Source organism: Callorhinus ursinus, unplaced genomic scaffold, assembly GCF_003265705.2.
Source record: "Callorhinus ursinus isolate GAN/ISIS: 27379988/994484 unplaced genomic scaffold, GSC_fseal_2.0 scaffold4, whole genome shotgun sequence".
In the NCBI taxonomy this organism is placed as follows: domain Eukaryota; kingdom Metazoa; phylum Chordata; class Mammalia; order Carnivora; family Otariidae; genus Callorhinus; species Callorhinus ursinus.
Window position 1 is genome coordinate 29,851,738 of NW_027397066.1, and position 23,981 is coordinate 29,875,718.

The following is a 23,981-nucleotide window of genomic DNA, read 5'->3' on the forward strand; positions in this document are numbered from 1 at the left end:
AAACCTCTGGTTTCAGTAGAAGTTTTACCTCAGCCTGATACCTGAGGAAAGCTCTGGAGCATGAGGACCAAGAAGGCTGGCTTTACAGCCCTGCATCAGTCAGTCCTTGTCCGTGGGTGCAGGGATGCTCTGGCTGAGGGGGCTCCTGTAGGGCAATTCTCTGGAGAAGAGTTGGGGGAAATGTGTGAGGGCGTAGTGATCCAGCCCAGAGAAAGACGTGTGTATTAGTCTGCCAGGCTGCCTTAATAAAGTCCCACAAACTAGGTGGATTTAACAACAGAAATGTATTGCCTCATAATTCTGGAGGCTAGAAGTCCAAGATCAAGGTGTTAGCAAGTTTCATTCCTTCTGAAGACTGTGAGGGAAGGATCCGTTCCAGGCCTCCTTCTTTGGCTCATAGATGGCCATTTTCATGTTCACATGGCATTCCGCGTGTATGCATATTTCTATGTCCAGATTTCCCCTTTTTATGACACCAGTTATATTGGACCTAATGACCACGTTAACTTGATTACCTCTGTCAAGACCCTATCTCCAAATAAGGTCACATTCTAAGGTACTGGGGGTTAGGCCTCCAACACAGGAATTTGAGTAGAGGGGACAAAATTTAACTTATAACAGGGTCCATTCACAACAGTCTTTACCACACAGTGACAGAGATAAAAATATTAACCCCCACTTAATTATGACATGTATTCTTTGTCCCATTGGTAGTAAATGGATGATCTTGATTATCTTTCCCTTCCATAGTTTGCAGTAATACTCTTTGGTAATGCTAGTTAAAGTATAATTTAAAAGATATTGGTGGAGATGCAGAGAAAGGGGAACCCTCCTACACTGTTGGTGGGAATGCAAGCTGGTGCAGCCACTCTGGAAAACAGTATGGAGGTTCCTCAAAAAGTTGAAAATAGAGCTACCATACGATCCTGCAGTTGCACTACTACCGAAGATACAAATGTAGGGATCTGAAGGGGTACGTGCACCCCGATGTTTATAGCAGCAATGTCCACAATAGCCAAACTATGGAAAGAGCCAAGATGTCCATCGACAGATGAATAGATAAAGAAGATGTGGTGTATATATATATACACACACACACACACACACACACACACACACACACACACACACACACAATGGAATATTATGCAGCCATCAAAAGGAATGAGATCTTGCCATTTGCAACGACGTGGATGGAACTGGAGGGTGTTATGCTAAGTGAAATAAGTCAATCAGAGAAGGACATGTATCATACGACCTCACTGATATGAGGAATTCTTAATCTCAGGAAACAAACTGAGGGTTGCTGGAGTGGTGGGGGGTGGGAGGGATGGGGTGGCTGGGTGATAGACATAGGGTATGTGCTATGGTGAGCGCTGTGAATTGTGTAAGACTGTTGAATCACAGACCTGTACCTCTGAAACAAATAATACATTATATGTTTAAAAAAAGAAGAAGAAGAAGAAGAAGAAGAAGATAGCAGGAGGGGAAGAATGAAGGGAGGAGGGGTGCCTGGGTGGCTCAGTCGTTAAGTGTCTGCCTTCGGTTCAGGTCATGCTCCCAGGGTCCTGGGATCGAGTCCCGCACAGGGTTCCCTGCTCCAGCGGGAAGCCTGCTTCTCCCTCTCCCAGCCCCCTGCTTGTGTTCCCTCTCTCGTTGTGTCTCTCTCTGTCAAATAAATAAAATCTTAAAAAAAAAAAAAAAAGAATGAAGGGGGGAAAATTGGAGGGGGAGATGAACCATGAAAGACTATGGACTCTGAGAAACAAACTGAGGGTTCTAGAGGGGAGGGGGGTGGGGGGATGGGTTCGCCTGGTGATGGGTATTAAAGAGGGCACGTTCTGCGTGGAGCACTGGGTGTTATGCACAAATAATGAATCATGGAACACTACATCAAAAAATAATGATGGAACATATGGTGATTAACATAACATAATTAATAAGAAATATATATAAAAAGTATGCTGCCATATTTAGAGCTGATCTGAGCCTGGATGATTGCTTCATCCATGAACATCTGTTTAGAATTTGGTCTGGTTTGAATGGTTTCCTGACTGCTAAGAGTTTCATTAACGTCACTCATGAATCTAACTATCTGGTTATCAGCATGCTTGATTTTGAAGAACGCTTGGATGAGAATGGCTCTCTCCTTGGGTGTTGCTTGTGATCAGTGCTTTCACATACCAGTGCAGTTGCCTCCTAAATACTCCTCTGCTTCTACTATTAGCCACACGAAATCTAATTCCACACAGGAACAATAGTGATCTTTTAAAAATATAAATCATACTTTATTACCCCATCATTAAAACCTTACAATTATCTCTTATTTTACTTAAAATAATAACTAAACTTGTTCTGATGTCCTATGAAGAATCTGACCTGGGATCGGTGGACTCCTAAGAGATGTGTGAATAGAACTATATTCCAGTATAATTATCTTATTTATACTTCCACTTATTTTATTTTATATATATTTTTTTAAAGATTTTGTTATTTATTTATTTATTTATTTATTTATTTGACAGAGAGAGATGACAAGAGAGGGAACACAAGCAAGGGGAGCTGGAGAGGGAGAAGCAGGCTTCCCGCTGAGCAGAGAGCCCGATGCGGGGCTCGAACCCAGGACGCTGGGATCATGACCGGAGCCAAAGGCAGACGCTCAAAGATTGAGCCACCCAGGTGCTCCTGTATATTTAAAAGACTACTCTGAGAAGCAATCAATAGGTTTCACCAAACTCCAAAAGGGTCCATGGCACAGAAGTGGTTAAGAACCTCTCTCTGATCTAGATGACATACCCTGCTTACCTCTCATCCTCATATTTATCTGGTGCTTTTTTGCTTCCATTATAAATCTTACCACAGTTTGAAATTATTTTATTTATTTGTTTATTTACTTTTCATTCATATACTTATGTTCTGCACTGGAATGTAAATTTCATGAGGTTGATGACTATGTCTTTCTTGCTGTGTACCTCTGAGCCTGGTACGTTGAGAACTTGGTACATCAAGAGCTTTCAATAGTATGCAGTAAATGGGTGAATATATGACAATACTAAGAAAAACAGCGCGAATGAATATGAGAGGTTGCAGGATAAGGGGGGAGAAGTGAGGGAATAGATAAAAAAAGAGGTAAAAGAAGATGAAGGGAACGAGAAAAGAAAGAAAAAGGAGAACACAGAGAAAACAGCTGTATGAGAGAAGAGATTAAAAAGATTTTTGGAGAGGGCGCCCGGGTGGCTCAGTTGGTTAGGCGACTGCCTTCGGCTCAGGTCATGATCCTGGAGTCCTGGGATCGAGTCCCGCATCAGGCTCCCTGCTCGGCGGGGAGTCTGCTTCTCCCTCTGACCCTCCCCCCTCTCATGCTCTCCTCTCTCTCTATCTCATTCTCTCTCTCAAATAAATAAATAAAATCTTTAAAAAAAAGATTTTTGGAGAAGTTGCCATTCCAGCGATTTCTTTTTTACTAATTCAACCACTTCCCCTCTGTAACTTCTTTCCTTGATGTGGAATAGAATCTAACAGGTATGCATGCAAAAGCCAGGGGTAGGGGAGAAGTCAGGCATGGGTTTTATGGGGATTTATGGCCCAGGAATCTTGTGATAGACTTGACTTGAAGTAATATTTTCGGTTCACTTATAAACTGATACGGATCTCACTGATTTTTTTTTTTAAGATTTATTTATTAGACAGAGAGACAAAGCGGGAGAAGGAACACAAGCAGGGGGAATGGGAGAGGGAGAAGCAGCCTTCCTGCTGAGCAGGGAGTGTGATGCTGGGCTCTATTCCAGGACCCTGGGATCACGACCTGAGCCACTTAACAACTGAGCCACCCAGGCGCCCCGATCTCATTGATTTTTAATGATGCCTATTTTCTCTTTGATTCTGGAAGTTAAGCCCAGCACCATTGGCTCTTTGTTGTCACAAAAATGATGCAGCTTGAAGCTAAGGCTGCCCTTTTTCTGGCATCTCAGAGATGAGGCCCACAGTGTCCCAACGTGAACTGTCTTTTCCACTTCCACATTCAGTGTCCCAGCCAACTGAGTCAACTGGCAGGACTTAGTGAGTGAGTGACAAGGGTATCAGAAAAAGGGAAAGGGAAGGGTGAGGAGGGAGAGGAAGGAAGGTAGAAGAGATCCCTTTCTACTTGGCTTCCAAAGCAGAAACCACATTTCCACCCTCAGACAATCTCTCTAAGAAGAGATAGTCAAAAACTGGAAGTGCCCCACCCAAACTAATGAGGCCAGTGATTTTCCTGTAACACTGGGGACAACAGCTGTGTTTACCTAGTGCCCTAAACAGGAGTGAGTTACTGTGCTTCTTATCAGCAATGGTACTGAGCGTTTTATTGCCTGTAATTGGGAGGGGGAGCATAAACTAAAATAAGAGTGCTCGAGGAGGCCAGCATATTGGCAATTTCTCCATGTAGGGGATGGAGAAGAACTCATCTTCACGCGAGGGAAATGAATCAGACAGGATGCCAGATAGCATCTGCTTTGCCTTTCCTAGAGACCTGTGCTCAGATTGGGGCCTCAGTGGATTTTTGGCCATCTAAGAAGAGCAAGATTCCCAGGAAAACACTGATACTTCCTCCTCTCATTAGAGCCTGTGATAGTTTCTCTGACTCTCAAAGACATACAATTCAGATAGTGTCTGCTTAGAGGGCTCTCCTCCCCACCCATCCACCCCACCCACTTCCAGTTACCTCCTACTGTACTTTCATACCTCACCTTGATGATCATGTTTAGAAGAGTGTTCCCATCTTTCCTGATTATGTCAGTTCTTATCTTACTTTTTCAGATCTTTATGTACTTCTCTTTTGTGTACATGGCCATAGAGACAATCTTTTTTTATTCATTTAATTGTTTGATCAATATCCGTTTCTCTGACTACAGTCCCTTGAGAGTAGGTCCTGTTCTGTTGGTGGGCACCAGTCAATCCCCAGCACCTAGTACAGTGCCTGACAGTTAGAAGTAGTATTTGTTGGAGGAATGGAAGACAAAAACTTGGGAAAGACATTAACATTATAGAATTATGCAATTAAAAGTATTTAAAACTTTAATGGATTTAGATGACTGTTTTTTGAGAAATGTCAAAAATTTTATATGTATTTATATAGAATAGAGATGATTCTTTTGAGTGAGATCATGGGACATGTACTTTCATTCTCCTTCTAAGAGAAAATAAGATAGGTGCTCCCCTGGGTTTTTTATATTAGCCTTTGGCATCCTTCTGAATATATACTTTCATTCTCTGGGTTAGAGCTGTTAATTCGTCACTTAGACTTCCTATTGCATGTCATCTAAACCCCCAGTGCTCACAAAATCCAGAAAGTGCCAGGAAATGGGCAGATAAAATTTGATATAATGACACTTTAGCATGACCCATCAAATCTAGTAATTCCTAAAGAGGTCTGTGTGTGTCAAAGTTGCCCTGAATGCCCTTTGGCCCAGGGAAGTGTCTTTCCCAGAAATATGTGTAGGATGTTAGAATGAGCACCCTTTTATTCATTCAATAAAATTTCCTGCCCTTGTGTATATTTTTTCTACTGGAGAGAGACAGAGAAGCAAATAAGTAAATAAAATGTACAGTGTGATGGGAGGGAAGTGCCTTATAGATGAATACAGCAAGGAAAAGACATCAAAAGTCTCAGAGGGAGTGGCAAAAAGTTGCCATTTTAAATAGACTCATGAAGGAGGACCTTTATGAGAAAGTGACATTTAAGCAGAGACTTGAAGAAGGTGAGAAAGGAGCCATCATCCTATCCCAGGGGAGTTTGTCCCGGCCTGAGGTATTACAAGTGCTACTGAACAGAGGCATATGTGTGCCTGCTCTGTTTGAGGAACAGCAAGGAGGCTGAAATGGGTGGATGAGAAGTGAGAGGACTGTTGTAGGAGAGGAGGTGAGTACTGACTATTCCTTGAAGGTCATAGCAAGGAGTTGGCCTTTATTCCAAGGGAAATGGGGAGCCATTTTGTTAACAGAGGAGTCACATGATCTGAGTTGTAGAATAGATTCTCAACACAGTTATAATCTCAGAGGCAAAAGAAGAATTGGGGAGATGAGTTAAGGAGCCATTATAATAAACCAAGCATGGGATGGTGGTGGCTTACAGGTGGAGGTGGTGGAGATGTGTTAAAATACAGGAAAACCCTGAGCCAGTGGTTCTTACAAAATTCTTCTGGTTCTCTATTTTGCTAGCCTTTCACTTACTCATCTGACTTTTCTAAGCATAAGCATATATTTTCTAAGCAAAAGCATATATTTCCACATTTGTACTTTCTATGTCATCTTTGAGAAATATTCCAATTCCCCTCATTGAGAAGAAAATATATTGCTACAAGGTATATCTAGTAACATAAGTAAATTCTATATTTCTTCGTATGGCAAATATTTATTGAACAGCTACTATTCCAAGGTCTTCTAGGAACTATATTATATAATATATTGAAGAGAACGAGGTTCTCAAAATGTCAACTAAAGGTTGATTTCATAATTTTGAAATGCAATAAATGAATTTTGCTTTTACTTCTCTAAATATGCCAATGTGGGAGAAAAAAAAGTAGAATGGTGAAATTTCTTTGTGCTGCTTGTCCATTTTTAAAATTTTTAAAAATTTTTTTCAAGGGGTATTCAAAATATAGTGCTATATCTTGGCAGCAATGAAATTCCAACTTAAAAAAAATCTAGACTTTCTATTTATAATACTAAGATAATGCTATTTATTACTAGCAAATCCTCAAAAATTTCATCTTTATTTCATATATAAACATGAGATTTACATTGCAGATCTTTATTTAAAAAAATTAACTGGCAATGGGAGGCAGATAAACTTAAGATCTAAACCAACGTAGTTATGCCTCACCCTCAATCTTTATATCCTGCATCCAAATAATCCCTTATGAGTGATTGAATACCTGGCAGGGAGTATCTTTCAAAGGATAGAAGGAGACATTTATTAAGTTGTATTCTTTTGGGACCAAAGTAACAACTCTAATAGTATGGAGTAGAAATTTGTCAGGTGTTACTCCAGTGATCTAAAAACTCTAAGTTAGCGAATTTACTAGGTGATATTTTAGTGACTCCAAATTTATTTTTCTTTTTTTTACCAGAGTGAAACTCTTTTAAGAAGGCAAGCCCTGGCTTGTCATTCCTTTCCTAGGATGTCCTAGGAATTGTTCTGTTCAAGTAGCCAAGTTGCCTCTAAAATATAAACTTATGTGAAGAGACATACTCCAACACATTTCATAACCTGGAGTTATTCAAATTCTAGATTTAACTGTGCTTTAGAGATTCGCCAAAATGACATCTAGCAGTTCAACAGGGAGAAAAATATTGGTGTCATCTACATCTCTCACAGAACTCCTATTTCATTGGGCAGGTTTTCTATGAGAAAGAGCTCTGAGTAGTCAATGTTCAGGCTTCTAGAAATAGGAGGAAGTTTCAACTTCTATATAAAGGCTTCATGTTGATGTTAAAAAAATATTAAGTGGGTTGTTTTTTATCATACAAATTTAAACCAGTTGAAGGATCCTGCTTTTTTCTTATCATTTGCTATTATTACTGTCACCTACTGAGCACTTATTATGCGCTAAGCCCTTGGGCCGATCATTTTAGCCATATTATTTCTTTTCATTCCCAGAACAATCCCAGGAGGTAAGTTTTATTTCTCTTGTTTTAAAGATAAGGAAGTTAAGCTTCCAAGAAGTTCAGAGATGTGAAAGGACTGGATAAATATTACAATGTAGATAAATAGTTGGGCCGGCCTTGGATCTAGCTCTTTAAGTTTGAAACATACTACCTTAACTGTTACAATATAGCTTACATTTAAATTTTGCAAAGGGTAATGCAGACATGCCTTAGGGAAAATGGCAGTGTCTGTTTTGCTTTTGCAATGACAACATAAAATTGTCCTGGTAAAAGCCCCATGAGTGAAAAGTAATCTCCACTAAAGCTCTGTTATATTCAATGAGCAGTTGAGAAGATATACCCTTATTTGGCAGAATTAATCAGGTTTCAATAAAAATGTCAGTAACATGAATCTAATAAGTCTTCCATTTTAAAGTTTTGCTAAAACATCTCTATTTCTGTGATGGTGGAAATGTTTTGCATCTGCACTACCACATAAGGTAGCTACTAGACATAGGTTGCTATTGAATATTTGAAATGTGGCTGGAGTGACCGAGGAATTGATTTTTCGTTTTATTTAATTTTAATTAATTTCACCTTAAATTTTACAAGCCACACACTGCTAGTGGCTACCGTACATCTAGAATGCCTATTGGGAGGTCATGATAGGGTTCCATATGCTATTAATAGTTAGGGGAGATAAAAAAGACAATTATTGAAAGGTAAAAATGATTTTCTAAATACAGAAAGAACTGAGTATTTCCAATAGCTTTTTGTTAGAGCAAAACGGAATGGAAAAAGAAAATCAAAGATTATTAGATTGAGAAGAAGCCAGAGAGCACCTGGTCCAAATACCTTTTTTTTTTTTTTCAAAATACTTTTAGTAATCTGCAGTCTCAGCCTATTGCTGCTTAAATTTTGGCAAAAGGCAATGACACCAAAAAAGCTTAAAAAGTTTTAAAAAGTCAAGTAGTTATTTGGATTTTAAAAAAGTAAATAAGACAAAGTGGTATATTTCAATAGTAACAAACGTATTTTACTTCTTCTTAGGCAATGGGAAGGATTATGGAAAAGATTACAAGCTTATTTTTCATTTACAAAGAAAACCCAGGCTGGAACTCCAAATCAAAGAGGTGGATGAATTTGGAAACTATAGCTGCCCTCATTATAAGGGCACCATTGTAGTTTATAAAATACCTAAAGAAAAGGTAGTCCACAACTTGGATCAATCTCTTACACTTGATGAAAACCATTATCAGTTGCCAATTTGCAAATTACCATTGAAGTTATTTTACTTCCCTAACTACCATATTTTGTTAATTCTTCATAATTCTCTACCATAATCTATACTTCATGCATATGGATACTTAAGGTTAAAAAGAAAGGCAGGTCTAAAGTTGATAAGGAAGGAGTGGGGAGCTACAGTTTTAGAGTGGTGGAATACATATCAGGATTTTCACTTTCTTTCATAGCGACTTTCTAACAGGAATAATTCAAGTTGGTCTGGTCCTGATAGTATGTTCTTAATGGTTATGGAAATAATGTCATTCATTTTCTGTAACTGCATCAGAATAACTGGAAAATCATTTATGAAACACTGAATATATTTCAGAGCACAACACATTTAAGAAGTCATGTGGTGAGCAGGAAAACAACTTCAAATATTTTCATCCAGACTTATCAAATCCTGTACACTAAAGAGTGAATTACTCTTACCTAAAATACTTATTCTTTTTTTAAATTTTATTTTATTATGTTATGTTAATCACCATACCTTATATCATTAGTTTTTGTTGTAGCGTTCCATGATTCATTGTTTGTGTATAACACCCAGGCTCCATTCAATACGTGCCCTCTTTAATACCCATCACCAGGCTAACCCATCCCCCCACCCCCCTCCCCTCTAGAACCTTCAGTTCCTTTCTCAGAGTCCATAGTCTCTCATGGTTCGTCTCCCCCTCCGAATCCTTATTCTTAACAGGAAAGTGAGATTGAATTGTTTCTCCAAATAGGTCAAACAAATAATTTTATTGCTATGCATACTATTTTCTTCAATGATCCAGGACTTAGTACTTCTAAAGTATATTCTTAATGAGAAATAAAACTGAAAAATTCACTTTATCACTCCAAAGAGTAAACTTATTCTTTAAAGATGCTAAAATTATTTTTTCATGTTTTTGCTTTGTGTTATGAATACCAGAAATATGTTTTCTATACTGTTAGATTTTTGTACTGATTTTAACTTAATTAACAAAGTAATTAATAAATTTGACAGGGGCGCCTGGGTGGCTCAGTTGGTTAAGCGACTGCCTTCGGCTCAGGTCATGATCCTGGAGTCCCGGGATCGAGTCCCGCATCAGGCTCCCTGCTCGGCGGGGAGTCCGCTTCTCCCTCTGACCCTCCCCCCTCTCATGTGCTCTCTCTCTCATCCTCTCTCTCAAATAAATAAATAAAATCTTTAAAAAAATAAAATAAATTTGACAAATATTAATTGAACTTCTGAAATAGGTTATGTGCTATGCTAGGCATTATGAAAAATACAGAGATATAGAGGATAATACATGCCCCAAAACTGTGTTGTCCCAAATGATAGCCACTATCCATATGTGTCTGTGGGGCACTTGAAACATGGCTAGTCCAAATTGAGATGTGCTGTTAAGTGTAAAGTACACACTAGATTTCAAAGACGCAGTACAAAAAAATATAAAATAAGTCATTAATCATTTGTTTATATTGATTTTATAGTAAATTGTAATATTTTGGTTATGGGGCTAAATCAAATATATAATCATAATATAAGTAATATAATAAAATATATTATTACTTAACCCCGTAAAATTAATTTCACCTGTTTAAAAAAGACTTTTTATGGGGCTAACTAGAACATTTCAAATTACTTATTTGTCTCAAAATATATTTCTATGGGGCAGTGTTGTTCTAGATGATTTACAATCTAGCAGAGTATGGAAAACATGTACAGTGGACCCTTGAACAACTCAGGGTTTAGGGGAACCAACCCCTGCATAGTCAAAAATCTGAGTATAGTATTGGACTCCCCCAAAACTTAACCATTAATAGCTAACTGTTGACCAGAATTCTTACTCATGACATAAACAGTTCATTGACCCATATTGTATGCTATATGCTTAATATATTGTATTCTTATAATAAATGAGAAAAGAATATCATTAAGAAAATCATAAAGAAAATACATTTATAGTAATGTGCTATATTTATAAAAAAAATCAGTGTATAGGTTGACCCATGCATTTCAAACTTGTGTTCTTCAAGGGTTAACTGTATACAAAATCACCTTATAAGACAATAAATGATTGGACTATTGGGATAAATTGTACTCATAGTTGTTCAGAGGAGGAAAATAGCTTTTCTGGAAGCTGATGCTGGTAGAAATTTCATGGTGGCTATAGCATTTTTTTTTAAAGATTTTATTTATTTATTTGAGAGAGAGAGAGACAGATAGTGACAGAGATAGTGAGAGAGAGCACAAGTGGGGAGGAGAGGGAGAAGCAGGCTCCTGCTGAGCAGGGAGCCCGATGTGGGGCTTGAGCCTAGGACCCTGGGATCATGACCTGAACCGAAGGCAGACGCTTAACTGACTGAACCACCCAGGAGCCCCTGAGTATAGCATTTTATCTGAGCTTTGTAAGTTGGTAGAAATTTGGCCAGTGGAAATGAAGAAAAAATGACAAAAAGGAATGAATTGGCCTGGAGGTGGTAGGCATAGCTTAACAGGGATTCATAATTCATATAGTAACCATTATAATAACTTCTAATGTCTCTCAAGTGTTTTACACGCCCTATATTATTAAATCTGCACGAGACATTATCACTGTTCTCATTTTACAGGAAAGTGAGGCATAGAACTTTTCATCAACTTGCTCAGGGTCCCATAGCTAAGTAAGTGTCTGACTAGGATACAAATCCAGAAAATCAGCTTCCCACATGTGCAACCGCAGTCTGCTCTTGTCTCTTAAGCAGATAAAACCAGGATGTAGATAAACTCAAGGACATAAGATGGATTTTAGGACTTCCATGTTCACCCCTGCAGTTGTATAATAATTTCATGAGTATTATGCTTTAGTGTAAAGGTGATAGGAAAATTATATAACAAATGATATGACCTGGATTCTGGTCAGTCAAACTGAAAGTAGCCATAACAGCCGAGGTGCTGGGTTGTTTAGAGACATTAATTCTTTACTTGCTGGTTTGGAGGAGATTCTAGGGTTCTTGGAAGGCATATGTAGGGTAGCAGTCTATTAAACCACTTATACTTAAAAAATTTTATTTAAGAACAGTATAGCTGTATAAATGTACACCCACTATCAGTTTTCCCCCTGTGCATTTTCATCTCCATCTTAGGGCCTTTGCACTTGCTGCTCACTACACTCGGGACTCGCTTCCCTCAGCTGGTCATATAGCTGGTTCTTTATCATTCCGGTTTCAGCTTACATATCACCTCCTATGATTTTTCCCCCATATCCTTTTCTAGAGTCACTCTTTAACCCATGAGCCTTTTAAAACTTACTTTGTAACTCTGACCATTAATTGAAATTTTTAGATTTATGTATTTGTTCATATATTTTCCATTTGCCTTTGACCCTTGAGAAAGCAAGCTCCATGAGTGAAAGACCTTGTCACCGTATTCTGGCTGCACCGTCAGTGATTAGAACAGTGCCTGGCACATCGTAGGTACTTTAAATATTTGTGACTGGATGAATGAGGGGGAGGTGTGTAGCGTTCGTTAGATTCTAAAAATTTAAGAACTATGGACTTAATGGAATATTCAAATTCTCTTGAACCAGTGGTTTATAGCCTCATTTGCAAACATTCAGCTGGCAGAGTTGATTTGGATCTACGTGAAGATTCCAGTGCAGAGGAAGGGGACATTGGAGACATTCTCCAGGTGGCTCAGTTTAGCACATGACTTCCTCAGCTCACTCTGTTGTTCTGCTGCTATAGGGACACTGGTGGGAGACGGTAAGGGGGCTGTTGGAATTCTCCAGCAGGAGGTAGTGAGAGCCTCACTGTGATGATGGCAAACAATGGAAAGAAAGCCCCTTATGGAAGAGAGGACAAACGTGAGGTCTAAAACACGACACAAATTCAGCTTTCAGTTTTCAGTGTTTTCTCTGCGGGCTACCTAACTTCATGAATCAATGAGCCAAATTAGCCAAGCTAGTTAGCTTAGGGTTTTATATAGATTTTGCTCCATAAAAATCCATGTGAGTGATTGTCCAGGTCTTTTGCCATAAGCTCTTCCTCTTCCTTGATTCTAGCAAACCATTCCTCACCTGCTTGCCTAAACAAATCCTACTGGTCATCCCTTATAGCTCTGCTGCGGTGTGACTTCTCCCAGGAAGCCTTCCTTGACTTCTCCTTCTGTATAAACTTTGGTGTGTTTGGTGTGTGTTCCCACAACACCCTGCACTTTCCCTGTCGCTGCAGTTACTGTATTTTATTATAATCACTTGATTCCCAGTAGACAAATATTTCTCAATTTTTGTGTTTGTTTTTGCCCTCCTAAGGAGTCTTTTTAGACATTTTTTCCTCTAATCAACCCTCCCCATTAAATTTTAATATCACAGATATACAGTATGCATATTTGTATTTTATAAATTAAAAGGGCAAAGTCTTTTCAACTTGCCCAAGAGCGAATTTTCTCTCCTGGGAGGGTGATGTTACTCGAGTTGGAAATGTAATTATTAGACAGGCGCAGATATTGTCTTGTTCAATTTGCATTTCCAGTGCCAAGCATATAGTACATGCTTGATAATTATTTATGAATAGTCAGATGAATGAGGCAATTTCTTCAAACCTTAAGATTGTTCAGGTTTTTTTTTTAAAGATTTTATTTATTTATTCGACAGAGAGAGACAGCAAAAGAGGGAACACAAGCAGGCGGAGTGGGAGAGGGAGAAGCAGGCTTCCCGTGGAGCAGGGAGCCCGATGTGGGGCTCCATGCCAGGACCCTTGGGATCATGACCTGAGCTAAGGGCAGACGCTTAAAGACTGAGCCACCCAGGTGCCCCAAGATTGTTCAGTCTTGACAGTGATAATCTTGAAACTCTATTGGCAGGTTTTAAAGATAGTACATTCTACTTGTCTGCTGACCTTCATATATCAAGCTACTGTTCATAGCCATTAGTCCTTTCTTTTTCTTCTAGATAGGTTTGTAGAGGGCTTTCCAGATCCACTCTTTCAGCCCTTTTTCATGCCTGTTTACTAGAAGTTTTTTGGGTTGAGGAAAAAAATCTGTGACTGTAGAAAATTTTCCCTCTTCTCAAACTAATATACCTAAGTGGGAATTGAAACCATGACCTTCAGTTTGTAAGAACAGATTCCTTCCATAAAGTTCAGAATTTTAAAAAAAAAATTGACCTCAGCTTGACAGTATTAGAATATGCTATTTTTCAGGAAATGAAAGCAGCCCTATTATATGGAGGTTAGCATTAATGAACACTACGGTATGCACACATTTGTACATGTAGCGTAAATTAGGTGAAGGCATTTGTCAAAAGTAAAAGTGCTTTCACACAAAAGACAAGCAGTAAATATTTATACATATGTATATAGATAGAAACGTTCACATTCACATACACATAATTCTATTGTTTGACCTTAATGTACTGTCTGATTTCCAAAGATGTGAAAACATATCACCCATTACCTCATGCTTGTGAGGAACTCTGTGTCTCATTCCTCAGCCTCCATATTCCATTCTTTCATATATTAATCCATTCAACCAACACTTTTTGTATCCCATGGACCAGACATACAGTGGTGTTTCTTTATGTGTGGTCTCATTTTCTTCTTACCTCTCCGCAGACTATTGTCAACTCAGAGGACAATGAGACTCTAAACCATCAGTCAGATCATTTCCTGTCTCTGCTCCAAACCCTGCAATGGCTCCTAGTTTCACTGACAGTAAAAGACTACTTCCTCAGTATGAACTTGGCCCTCATTGACTCCAGGACAGTCTCTCCTACACTCTTCCCTTATTCAACTCTAGCCACAATGACCCTCTTACTGTTCTTGGAACTTGCCACACATGCTTCTGCTTCAGGTCCTTATGTTAGCGGTTCCCCTTGCCTGGAGTGTTCTTCCATCCATCAGAAACCAGCAAGACCAACACCCTCACGTCCTCTAATTCTCTGATGAAATTTCCCCTTCTTTCTGAGGCCTACTCTGATTCTATTTCTTATTTCAGTCTACTGCTCCCCACACAACCTGACACTCCTGATCTTCCTTAACCTGCCCTGTTTTTTTTTTCTTTCCTCTAAAGCATTGATATTAACATTTACTTCTTTGTTTATTATGTTTATCATAGGAGCACTACTACTTCACAATGAGAACATGAGCCCCTTGAGGGCAAGAACCTTTATCTGTTGTTCATTGCTGAGTTACAAGGCCCTGGAAGAGCGGCTGCCATGGGTTAGGAGATCAAATAAGGTTTTGTTGAATGAATGAATTCGTAAGTAGAGCTGGTATTTTAAATACACAAAGTGTGAAGAGCAAAGTGAGAAGTGTCAAGAAGGAAAATAAATTAGCCTTGGAGGGTTGACAGAATTTGCAGTGTGTGCTTATAGAAGCTTCGCTGTGGAGTGCCTTCTGGGCTGAGGAAACTCAGGAAACTCATCTGTCTGTGTGGCCAGGAGAGCACTGTGGTGAGGGAAACAGCAAGTACCCAGACTGCCATGGGCATGAATTTTAATCAAGGACTCCCTGGCGAATGCTCATGGGAGGGGAAGAGAGAGGTGAATTGATTTGAATGATAAAGAGGGTCCTCATGCTAATTCACATTTCAATATGATCTTCTGAAAATGGTCACATAATCAATATATGTGTAAACTTCTGGTGGAAAAGATGAATGATTTGTCTCTAAGTCTTTCCTAAGCTGTGCTTCAAACTTCCTTCTTTTACAAAATATTCAAGTGAATTCAGTTTACACCATTTCTATTTGTACTTTGGCAGAAACAAGGCAAGTTTCAAAAAACTCTCAAAGGTTTTTTTAGGTGGAAGGAAGTGGTGTGTGCGTATGTGTGTGCTTCTGAAACCGCGTCACATAGGTGACTGCCATTTGGTTATTTGTGCTATTGTGACTGCCTTTTAGTCTTCCTCTGTGCTTGGAAGTTTTGCTCTGAAGGAGAGAAGGGTTCTGGGTCTGGAGGCTGTTTCTGTGGGATTCTGCAGGGGCCCTACTTTCTCAGTCATACCTCACCTACATATTTACGTAAGCCATCTGCTGACCCAAGTTTTGCTTAGCCTGAACTTCCTCTTTTTTTTTTTTTAACTGAACTCATGACATGTGATTTCTAGTAAATAATGATACTGCTTCAACACTTACTTTCTCACCACATTAAATAACTTACTTTGTCAAAGGGAGGAAGCAGGCAGAGGCTGGTGCACCATTTACTCCACAATCACCACCTTCTCACCACTTTGGACTTCCAGGGCCATCTCCCTGCCCTGCCTTTTTTTTTTTTTTTTTTTTTTTACCTAAGCATATGAAATACTATAAAGAATAATCTCAACTATATAAATGAGAAGATCCGGAGCTATGGAAAATTTTTACATTCACAGGCTCTTCAATTCTACTTAGGTTTTTTAGTTGTAATGATTTACAAAGTTATTTTAAGGTTCAAGGATGACATGGAATTTCATATCCCATTGCTTGCTGTGAAGAAAGCAGAATTTACCAGGTGTATGCTTTTCAAATAAAACTGGATAAGAGAAATCAGAGTTTTGCTGGCTTTTGTGTGTGTGTGTATTTGACAGGGGTTGGGTGGAGGGGAGGCATCATGAACCTCATGGTGGTTTTGGAATTTTCTGTAACTTAGTTTCATGCTTTCCTCACTAGAGCTAATTGTAATAACATGTATATTGCTTTATGTTCCACCCCTATCAATTATAGAAGGAAGTCACTAACATCTTGGTAAGCAGAGATATCATGTCAATCTTTTTAACCTGTGAAAATTTTACAAAGCCTTCTCCCCCTTGCCACTGTCGCAGTTCTAGCTCTCCTCGGCTCTTCCTTGACGTGCCTTCCGTGCCTGCAATCTTACTTTCCTCTAAGCCATCAGAATGACCTTCAAAGACAGCCTTGACCATACCACTGAAAAATCTACCTTATATTGTATATGAGAGGTTTAAGGAAGAAAATGATCAAAACTGGTTTAGCCAGAAACAGGATCCCTTTTTGGCAGGGGCTTTGCCCACCAATTTAATCATAAGAGAACATTTCCCTTCTCTGCTGCTCTCCTTCCTCTTTATCCACCCCTTCATTTTCTTTTTCCTCCCCCCTCTTTCTCCGTTCTCCTCCACTCCCCCTCCTCACTCCCCCTCCTTCACTGTCTGTTCGCACAAGGAAAGGCTTTTCTCTGCTCAGCAGACATAACTAAACCAGGAATTGTGTTTCATATTGTCTTGTGGATTTCAAGAATTCTTTCACAAAGGAAACACATAAATTCTTCCCTGTCTCAGAAAATTTTAACAAAAAAACAATTGATATGTTTACATGTATTCTCCTAAAATTGTAACATCTAGTAAGTAAAAAAAAAATGATGTTCATTAATTCAAACAATTTCCAGTTCATGAACTCCAACTGTAATGTTTTTCTGTAGAAATATCAGCCAACATGTCAATTAACAAATACTAATTAAATGCCAACTATATATGGGATATTACATAAGACCTAAAAGATAATAGTAATAGTGGTCAAAGCCCTAGCTTTCGGAAATTACAATCCAGTTCAGGAAGTAAAGCATAAATACTTTAAAAGCTATAAAACAATGCAATAGATAAATAATAATTGACTACAACAATCTAGTCATATCACAGGACAGGAACTGATGATTAACTGCAAGTGAATGACCAAGATGGTAAGTTCTAGGACACTTCAGAGAATGGGGAGGCATGGAGCAGTTTGTTCAAGGGAAAATGGCTGGAGAATGGCAAAGCCACTGTTGGAATCCAGTTTGTCTGATTCCAGTGGTGGCACTCCTCACTGTGATACCTAGAGTCTCCTTCCGTAACTGAGTTCCTCAGAGCTGGAAGCCAAGTTCATTCCATTTTGCAATCCCCCATCTCCCGGGTATGGATTCAATAATGTTCTGTTGAACTGTTTAATGAATAAATGAATGCATGCTGGGGAAATTGATAAAAGAATTGAAGGAGGAGTCTTTATAGCCCACAAAAGCTTTATGTGTTTGCTTTCCCAGCTAATGGTTAGTTACATTTAGCAGAAGCCTGCCATGCCTTCAAAGGAATGACTAATGTGGAGATTTTACAGTTGTGGCCAGACCTGGAAGGAAGATGTTTGTGGCGATCCAGGCCTCTCCTGGTAACATTCATATCACTCTTTCTGTTGGAAAGGCTACTCCTATCTATAAGCCAAAAAAACAAAACAAGGCAAAAAAAAAAAAAAATCAGGAAACTCGAAAAAAATTCTACAAAAGAATATTGGAATTAGATATTAGAATCTAATTCTAGAACCTAGAAATTAGAATATGCCAGAAAAAAACAATGCTCCAAGTTGAACAGGCACTTTGACAGTCTTTAGGACTGACAAAAACGCATTGGGATTATAATTTAAAAGTGGAACAATAAAGAGGAGGTAGTTCATATAAATTTGAACGGTGTTGTTTACCTTTGATTTGCTGAGCTGCTTGTAAAATCAATAGTGTCGTGATAGACATTGGGGAGGGTATGTGCTATGGTGAGCGCTGTGAATTGTGCAAGACTGCTGAATCACAGATCGTACCTCTGAAACAAATAATACACTATACGTTAAAAAAAAAAAAAAAAGATAGTAGGAAGGGAAAAATGAAGGGGGGAAAATCGGAGGGGGAGCCAAACCATGAGAGAAGATGGACTCTGAAAAACAAACTGAGGGTTCTAGAGGGGAGGGGGGTGAGGGGATGGGTTAGCCTGGTGATGGGTATTAAAGAGGGCACGTTCTGCGTGGAGCACTAGGTGTTATACGCAAACAATGAATCATGGAGCACTACATCAAAAACTAATGATGTGATGTTGGTGATTAACATAATAAAAAAGAAAATAATTCAAATAAAAAAAATCAACAGTGTCTCCCACATAGCTGCATTTATGGATCAAAGGCATCTGCTTTTGCCAGAATTGCTTGGAATAGTGAGCAAAGTTTCAAGTATTTTAGCAATAGTTAACATTTACCCAGTGTTTGCTGTGTGCCAGGCATGTTGGAAGTGCTCTGTATATTTTATGTCATTTGATCCTCGCTGCAACTGTTGTATATGTACCATTTTGCCCTTTGGTAGATTAAAAAAAAGTGAACACAGAGACACTAATTTCAAAATTATATTTATCTATTCCGGACTGATTTTGACAACTTTTTTTTATTGACTCCATGTATGTCCTATCTATAGTTCCTGAGTTATCCAGAACCTTGCTCATGTTATATCTGCAGCCATCCCTGAAAGCCCGTTCGTTCCATCTGTCCCAGCTCCTTACATCAGGTGCGGTTTCTTGAATTGGTCTATCTAGTTACCAGTGTCCTGAAGCTGTTTCCCTTCGTGACTGACTTCTTCAAAGGCTGAGAGAGATTTATTCCTGTCCTCTTGACAAAGCCATTATCAAATTAAAGCCCTAAATAAAAAGAACCATTTTCTAAGAAGCAACTGAAAGAACTGCTGGAGAAACAAAAACATAAGCTTGGCTGCAGTAAAATGAACACAGGCTTAAGACTAAGAAAGACCTGAGTTTAAACAAAGATATGGATTGGGATTTCTTCTGGGATTGGTAGCAGTCTGATTTCATTTCCAAAAAAAGTTAATTTCTAGATTTTTCTCCAAGCTAGACCACTCTCGGTCAACTCTTCTTGCTCTAAACCTGTTTGTTTTTTTTGTTTTTTTTTTCCCCCTCTCTCTCTTACATGAATCTTACTTCTCTGTGGGTTTATGCTGGTCTTCAGATTTCTCTGTGTAGAAGCACTTCCTTTTATTGTGTGGGCCAAGCATTTCTGCCGAAGCCTTCAGGAAGTTCTACACTGACTGTACAATGACAGTAATATCCACGTTGAAAACAAGAGGATATGTATTGACTGTTGTTGGTGTCTTCTATTTATTTTAAAAGTTTATGTGAGGGTGGGGATTTTCAAAGGTTCACAAAAATAGAGAAAATACATAATGAATTTACATGGACCCATCATCTTGTGCCATTTTTAAAAAAGATTTTATTGATTTATTTGAGAGAGAGAGGGAGAGAGAGCAAGTATGAGCAGGGGGGGAGGGGCAGAGGGAAAGGGAGAAGCAGGCTACCCACTGAGCAGCGCTTCATCCCAGGACCCTGGGATCTTGACCTGAGCCAAAGGCAGACACTTAACAGACTGAGCCACCCAGGCGCCCCTGCCATTCTTTTTTCACCTAATAGCACTGGGATTTTTTGTTTGAATCTCTTAAAGCAAATCACTTAAAGCTACTGTATCGCTTTACTTGTAAAAAAATTCTGTATGTTTTCTAAGAGGGTAAGGATTTAAAAAAAACACAGTACCATTGCTACAACCAACGATATTAGCAATTATTACTTAATAGCATCTACTACCCAGCCTATGTTTTATATTTACCTACTAACTCAATTTTCTCTGTCTATAGTGAATTTGTTCAAAAACAAGTTTCAAAAAGTGCCCACAGATTGTATTTGTGTGTGTCTCTGTCACAGTTGAATTTTTAGTGTAGGTCATGTCCTTTATGGACTTTATTTCAATCTATCCTCAGCATACTTTAGAGGTAGGATCCATGGTCTCTGCCTCAGAGAGTTTAGTAAGAGAGTGTAGATGACTTGCCTGGACTTGCACCACCTCCCAGGGCCAGAGGCTGTGCTAGGACCCAGACTTCAAAGTCATTCCTGTTTCATACTGTTCCATGTCCCCTTGTTCCTTGAGCAAGCTGGATCCTTGCTTACTTTACAGCTGCCACTTTTATTACCATGTCATATTGCCTCTCATATCCCTTGCCCCTTCAGCGTGTTTGGCAATTCTAGGCCTTTCAGAGAGCCAGACTGGTTGGACCTTTTGTTGTAGCTAAGCCTTGAAATAGAGCTGCCAAAGCCTCGGATGGTGGTTTCCTTTGTTATTTGGGATTTTTCTGCTTCTGAGGCAGAAGCAGACTTTCTCTATCATCTTGATGTTAAATGCATAATCACTTCTGAACAGCTCAGTAAGGTCCTCTGTCTAACTCATGTGGTGACAACAGTTCATAACACCTCATTTCAGAGCAGAGATAATTGCTATCCCTTTCATATGATGAAGGCTCCAGCTTTCTCTGGCTTAGGTTATAAGTTCACATTCCTTGCTTTTTGTTGATGATTTATAATTCAGATTCCCTCAAAATATTCGCTATGGTTTTAAAAGAACAAAAATACTTTCCATATATGTTTACTGTAAAAGATATGATTCCCAGCAGATAAAGGGAATGTTCTGTTATACTTTTTTTCCAAACTGCAAGAGCTTTTTTTTCTTTTTTTTTTTTTTTTTTTTTTTAAGGATGGTAACACACCAGCTTTAAATAAAATGGATTCACATGGTGAGGAAGTTATTCGCTCTCTAATCCTTTCCCTGACCCTCTGAGTAGATCTCAGGTTAATGTTAGCGTATTTTCACATCTCTCTAACACAAAATCTTCCCTGTTAATAAGCAGAGGACAATTCTTAGGCTCAGAAATCTTGATTGGCAACAGACTTCATTAGTACTGTTTTAATTGTATTTATTTTTAAGGTTTCCGTGTGGTTTTATAAGCGAAATTGTTTTTCCACTAATGACTAAAATATGTTTCTTTTAAAAATGTATTTGTGTAGGTAAAAAAGAGCAATTTTAAAGAGAAAAATATTAAGTAATGGCAGTTATTATTTTGAGTACTTACTACATACAATGTGTCCTGCTTTAAGTTACATGATAGAACTTAGTGTTTCTGGGGCACCTGGCTGGCTCAGGGGTAGAACGTATGCCTCTTGATCTCGGGATTGTGATTTCAAGCCTAACTTTGGGTATAGAGATTACTTAAAATAAATAAGTAGAAATTTAAAAAAAAGAACTCAGTGTTACCTTCAATGGCTCTATGAAGCAGGTACTAGTATCATGCCCATTTTATACATGAGGAATTTGAGGCACAAAGGGAATACTTTAAGATCTCAAGTTTAATAAGTAGTATGATTAGGCTGAGCTGAGCTCTTTCCCTTCACCTAACACTGGCTCGCAGTCCAGACCTGTAAAGTCGATTTATGTAAATGGGGAGCATAGCACAACAAGTACTAGAATGGTTGAGTGAACATCTTGCCTTACACTTTCAACCTTCACTTTACATACAAGTTTTAACTTACAGGTTAAAAAATAAAGGATCGGTATTCTTACAAGCGTTAAATTAAATATTTTTGGTTAAATGATTTTACCTCTCTAGACCTCAGTTTTCTCATTTGTGAAGTAGACATAATAACAACTATCTCACAAGGTTGTAGATAGACTATACTGAGGCTATATGATATACTTTAAACGGTTAGAGTAATTATCCGTACATGGTAAATAACAAAAAATAATAGCTGATATCTTATCTGGAGGCAATATGATTCACTGTTTAAGTTAGGGCTTTAAACAGACCTAGGTTTTAAGACCATGTTACCTTGGAGAAGTTACATCTGGGAAACGGAGATGACGGTTATTCAAATTATTGTCATGGGTTTGGAATGAAATAATAATAGTTCTGTATTTGTCTGTCATTTGTCCTGCTTGGTATTTTCTGAGCTTCTTGGATCTGTGGTTTCATCTCTGACAATCATTTGCAGAAATTCTCACTATTATTTCATATAATTCTTCTGTTCCTTTATATATTTCTTCTTCTGGAATTTCTATTACATGTATGGTTTTTGTAATTCCATAGTTCTTGGATGTTCTGTTTATCTTTTTTTTTTCTCTTTCATTTTTAACTTTGTGATTTCTATTGAGAGATCCTCAAGCTCAGGAACTCCCTCCTCAGCCATACTGATATACTTATCAAAGGCATTCTTCATCTCTGTTACAGTGTTTTTGATCTCTAGCATTCTTTTTTGGTTCTTCCTCAGAATTTCCACCTCTCTGCTTACAGTGCCCATTTGCTCTTATGTACTATCCACTTTTTCGATTACAGCCCTTAGCATATTAATCCTAGTTTTGTAAAATTTTTGGTCTGCTGGTTCTAACATCCTTGCCATATCTGAATCTGGTTCTGATGCTTGCTCCATTTCCTCAAATTGTGTCTTTTTGCCTTTTAGTATGTTATGTCATTTTTTTCCTGATAACTGAACACACTGTACTGGGTAAAAGGAACTACTGCAAATAGGCCTTGAGTATTGTGGTGGTAAGATTTGGGTGAGGGGAGGTGTTCTATAGCCCTATGATAAGGTCTCAGTATTCAGTGATCTTGTACCTCTGGACTATGAACCTCACATGAGTCCCTCAGTCTCCCTCCTAACTTCCCCATTCTGGGGAGCAGGATGTCTAGAGGAGGGGGGAGTTGGGCATTTCCCTCCACCCCCCAGTCAGTTAGACTCTGATAAAACCCCAGCAGATTAGGCTCTGGCTATATAGTTTCTACTGAGAACTTTCTACTAAGTTCTACAGAACTTTCTGGTATATTTAAAGTGGTTCTTTTCCCCTTCCCCCTGCTGGAAGCAGGGGGAATTTTTCTGAGCTTTCACTATGAGAACCTGGTTGAAGTTCATGTAGGTAAAATTCACAAAAGTGTGTGAGTTCCCCTTGACTGGGTCTCTCTGAAGTTTTTAACTCTTAGATCTGTTCACATTAAGCCTCCAGCAATTTGTCAATTATAGTTCAGGTTTCCTTACCTGGCGCTGCATCTGGAGGCAGTTTCCGCTCTGGTAAGCTGTGATTCTCTGTATTCATCGGTCAGTCTCTTCAATTTTGGGGACAGAGGTTCGCCCTGTGACCTCACTTGCCTGATGGATCTAAAAAGAGTTGTTGATTTTTCAGTTTGTCAGCATTTTTACTTATTAGGACAGAGTGGCAACTTCCAGCTTCTTACATGCCTGACTGGAAACTAGAAGTCTAGCCACTTCTTCACACCAGTACATCCTCGCTCCACATTGATATTGACTCAGCTTTGATTTGGTGTTACGTTGCATGCATAACTGCAGCACAGTTTTATGCTAACATTAATCATTTGTACCAGATTACTTCTTTGATCAATATTCTATCTAACTTATTTACAGTGCAAAGGCATTAAGAATTCTATAGAAATTGTACATTAGAAAGATTGAGAATATACAATTTGCTATTATGATGCAATAAATGAACTCAGGTTAAGCAAATGGCAGCA

General features: G+C 38.7%; 1 protein-coding gene across 1 annotated transcript in view; it reads left to right on the forward strand.

The window, feature by feature from the left end:
• Positions 1–23,981, forward strand: part of DTHD1 (death domain containing 1) — a 59,952-nt gene that overhangs the window by 22,140 nt on the left and 13,831 nt on the right. The window contains 2 exon segments of the mRNA XM_025886968.2: positions 7,640–7,653; positions 8,677–8,911. Of these exon segments, the coding sequence (XP_025742753.2) occupies positions 7,640–7,653; positions 8,677–8,911 (249 nt within the window).